Source organism: Carlito syrichta, unplaced genomic scaffold (genome assembly GCF_000164805.1).
Source record: "Carlito syrichta isolate Samal-C Ts95f unplaced genomic scaffold, Tarsius_syrichta-2.0.1 Scaffold288079, whole genome shotgun sequence".
In the NCBI taxonomy this organism is placed as follows: Eukaryota; Metazoa; Chordata; class Mammalia; order Primates; family Tarsiidae; genus Carlito; species Carlito syrichta.
This window is the reverse complement of record NW_007232175.1, coordinates 578,420-581,026: the sequence shown is the minus strand read 5'-3', so window position 1 is coordinate 581,026 and position 2,607 is coordinate 578,420. Positions and strand designations below refer to the sequence as shown.

Here is a 2,607-nt window from a genome sequence, read left to right as displayed (position 1 = left end):
GCACTCCAGTCTGGGTGACAGAGTGAGACTCCAACTCAAAAAAAAAAAAAAAAATCTTTGCGGCTTCCCCATCACTAGCCCTGACGTTCAAGGCCCTTCACAATCTGGCCCAACCCTCTGACTCACCACCATTTCCTCGCATCTCTCTACCAATCATGTAATTATAACATTTGGTTCGCTTGACTAGGTGGACTTGTTCCCATCTTTGCTTGGAGAAATCATATTTCTTTTCTAGGGCTTATCCCATGAAAGTCACCATAGTCAAATATATTTTCCAATATGGTTGCAGTAAAATGTCTCTGTCCATGTGTTCTTTTCTTTTCTTTTTTCTGAGTTGGCGTATCACTCCATTGCCCAGGCTGGAGTGCAATGGCACACTCACAGCCACCCCAGCATCGATGTGCTGGGCTCTAGCGATCCTTCCGCTTCAGCCTTTCAAGTAGCTGAAACTATAGGAGTTCACCACTACACCCAGCTAATTTTTGATTTATTGTAAAGACGAGGTCTCCCAAGTTGCTCAGGCTGGTCTCAAACCCGTGAGCTCAGGCAATCCACTCGCCTCGGTCTCCCAAAGTGCTTGGATTTCAGGCTGAGCCACCGAGCCTGTCCCATGTGTTCTTTTCACAGTGTGATGCTGATGTTCCTTCCATCAAGGTTTGTTCTATGTCTCCTACTGTTAAAACCAGGTGGACCAATGCCTCTGGAAGAAGGGTTCCTAGTGCTTCTAAGTTAAGGTTAGGTCATAAAAGGTACTAAGGCTTCTGCCTGGTCCTTTTGGGACGTTCCCTCTCCTAACCATAATTGTTATGGACAGAATTGTGTCTCCCCGTCCCAAATTCATATTGAAATCCTAACCACCAATGCGACTACATTTAGACACAGGAAGTAATTAAGATCACAATTTAATAGGACTAATGTCCATATAAGAAGAAGAAGAGACACCAAGAGCCTGCTTATACAAGTGATGGTGAGAAGCCGGGTGCCTGCATGCTAGGAAGACAGGCCTCACCAGAAACCAACTCTGCTGGCACTTTGACCTTGGACTTCCAGTCTCCAGAACTGTGAGAAAATAAATTTCTGTTGTTTAAGTCACCTAGTCTGTGGCATTCTGTTCTACCAGCTCAAGCAGATGAATACAACCATATCTGTTTTCAACAAGTGAAGCAGGGACCTTGCTTTACCCATCATATCCAAAGAACCTAGCACAGAACTGACACTAACCATGAAGTTGATGAGTATTTGTCGAATGAGCATGTATAAAGCTAGGGAAGACAATTAAAAAGCTGATAAGGAGGTAGGTGAGAAGGGACTGGACTTGAAACAACAGGCAAAAGGAGATCCCACTGGAGAACCAAAATGTGCTGATATGAAAAATAACAGTTCACACTGGAATGCTTTTTAAAGCAGACACTCTGCTAGATTGATTACACAAAACATCTCATTTACTCCTCAAGACAGGCTTGCTCCACCTTACCCCTCCCAGCTCCAACACTCACAGAAAGTAAGAAGGCGCTTGGTAGAAGGCCTGTTTTTGTTCAGTACCTTCAGCAAGAAAGTCAAGTCGAACTGAGACAGGGACTGAAGTTAGTGTAAAGGAAATAATTACATTTCTGGGGAAAAGTACAAAGAAAGGAGGCACTGCGATTTGGAGGAGGCTTAAATGTGCAATGTCACTGCAGTCAGGGAAAGAAGCATTTCAAGGATAAGAGCGTGTTCAAAGCGTGGACGGACGGCTGCAGCGCTGATAATGAAGACTTGAAGGAGGCAGCTGGATTTAAAAATCAAACAGGGGTTGCAGTGGAGTGGTGGTCTCCAGCCGGTGCGGCGTTAAGGAAGGGAAAACAAGGCTTAAAGAAATAGTATAAAGTCTGTGGCTAAAGGCAGAGGCCACTCACCCTCAAGAGGTTCAGAAGTAAGAAGGGGAAGAGTGTCGTCAAAATGGGAAGATCAGCATCTCTGACTGCAAAAGACGGTCGCTAGAGAGGTAAGAGGGGCTGGAAGCGGAAGCACGAAGCAGCCCAAACAGGAAGGTGCCAGCTCAGCTAGGTTTGCAGGACGCTATTAAGGCTGGTCCTATTGGGATGAGAGAAGGGCGCAGTGGGCAGCCGAGTGGAAAGAACAGCCTGGTGAGTGCCCCCCGAGGTGACAGCGGGTTCCATCCAGATGTCCAGCACTACTTGCCAGGGGGCAGCGCGGACATCAGTGCCTCCTGGGGACCTCTGGGTAGCCCTGTGTCCGCACAGGCTCTTTCTCCCAGCTCCCAAGCCGCCCGACCCTGGAGGCCTGGAGCTCCCGCACTTCCCGGCATGGCCCAGAGACCCAAGCCCGAGACACTCACCCCACGGCCACGCGGCGCCAGCGCCTGACTGGCCGCACGATCAGCGCGTCCCAGGCAGCCGCCAACCGGCCCTCGGGGGAGACGGGTCCAGGGGACGCGGGCGCGGGCCCAAACCCCAGCGAGCTCCAGAGCGAGCGCAGCGCCGAGCCCGGCAACTCCGGCTCCAGCAGGAAGACGCAGCCCACGGCCAGTGCCAGGAAGCCTGCGTACGCGGAGCCGCGCCACAGCGCCATGGGGACCGAGACGCAGGAGGAGGGCGATCTGACGCC

General features: G+C 50.5%; 1 protein-coding gene across 1 annotated transcript in view; it reads right to left on the bottom strand.

Moving 5' to 3' along the window:
* Positions 1-2,601, bottom strand: part of LOC103255385 (ADP-dependent glucokinase-like) — a gene marked incomplete at its 3' end in the record, with an annotated part of 10,664 nt that extends 8,063 nt beyond the window's left edge. Inside the window, exon 1 of the mRNA XM_021710095.1 lies at positions 2,339-2,601. Coding sequence (XP_021565770.1) covers positions 2,339-2,571 — 233 coding nt within the window. The remainder of the gene's footprint in view (positions 1-2,338) is intronic.
* Positions 2,602-2,607: the final 6 nt, after the last annotated feature.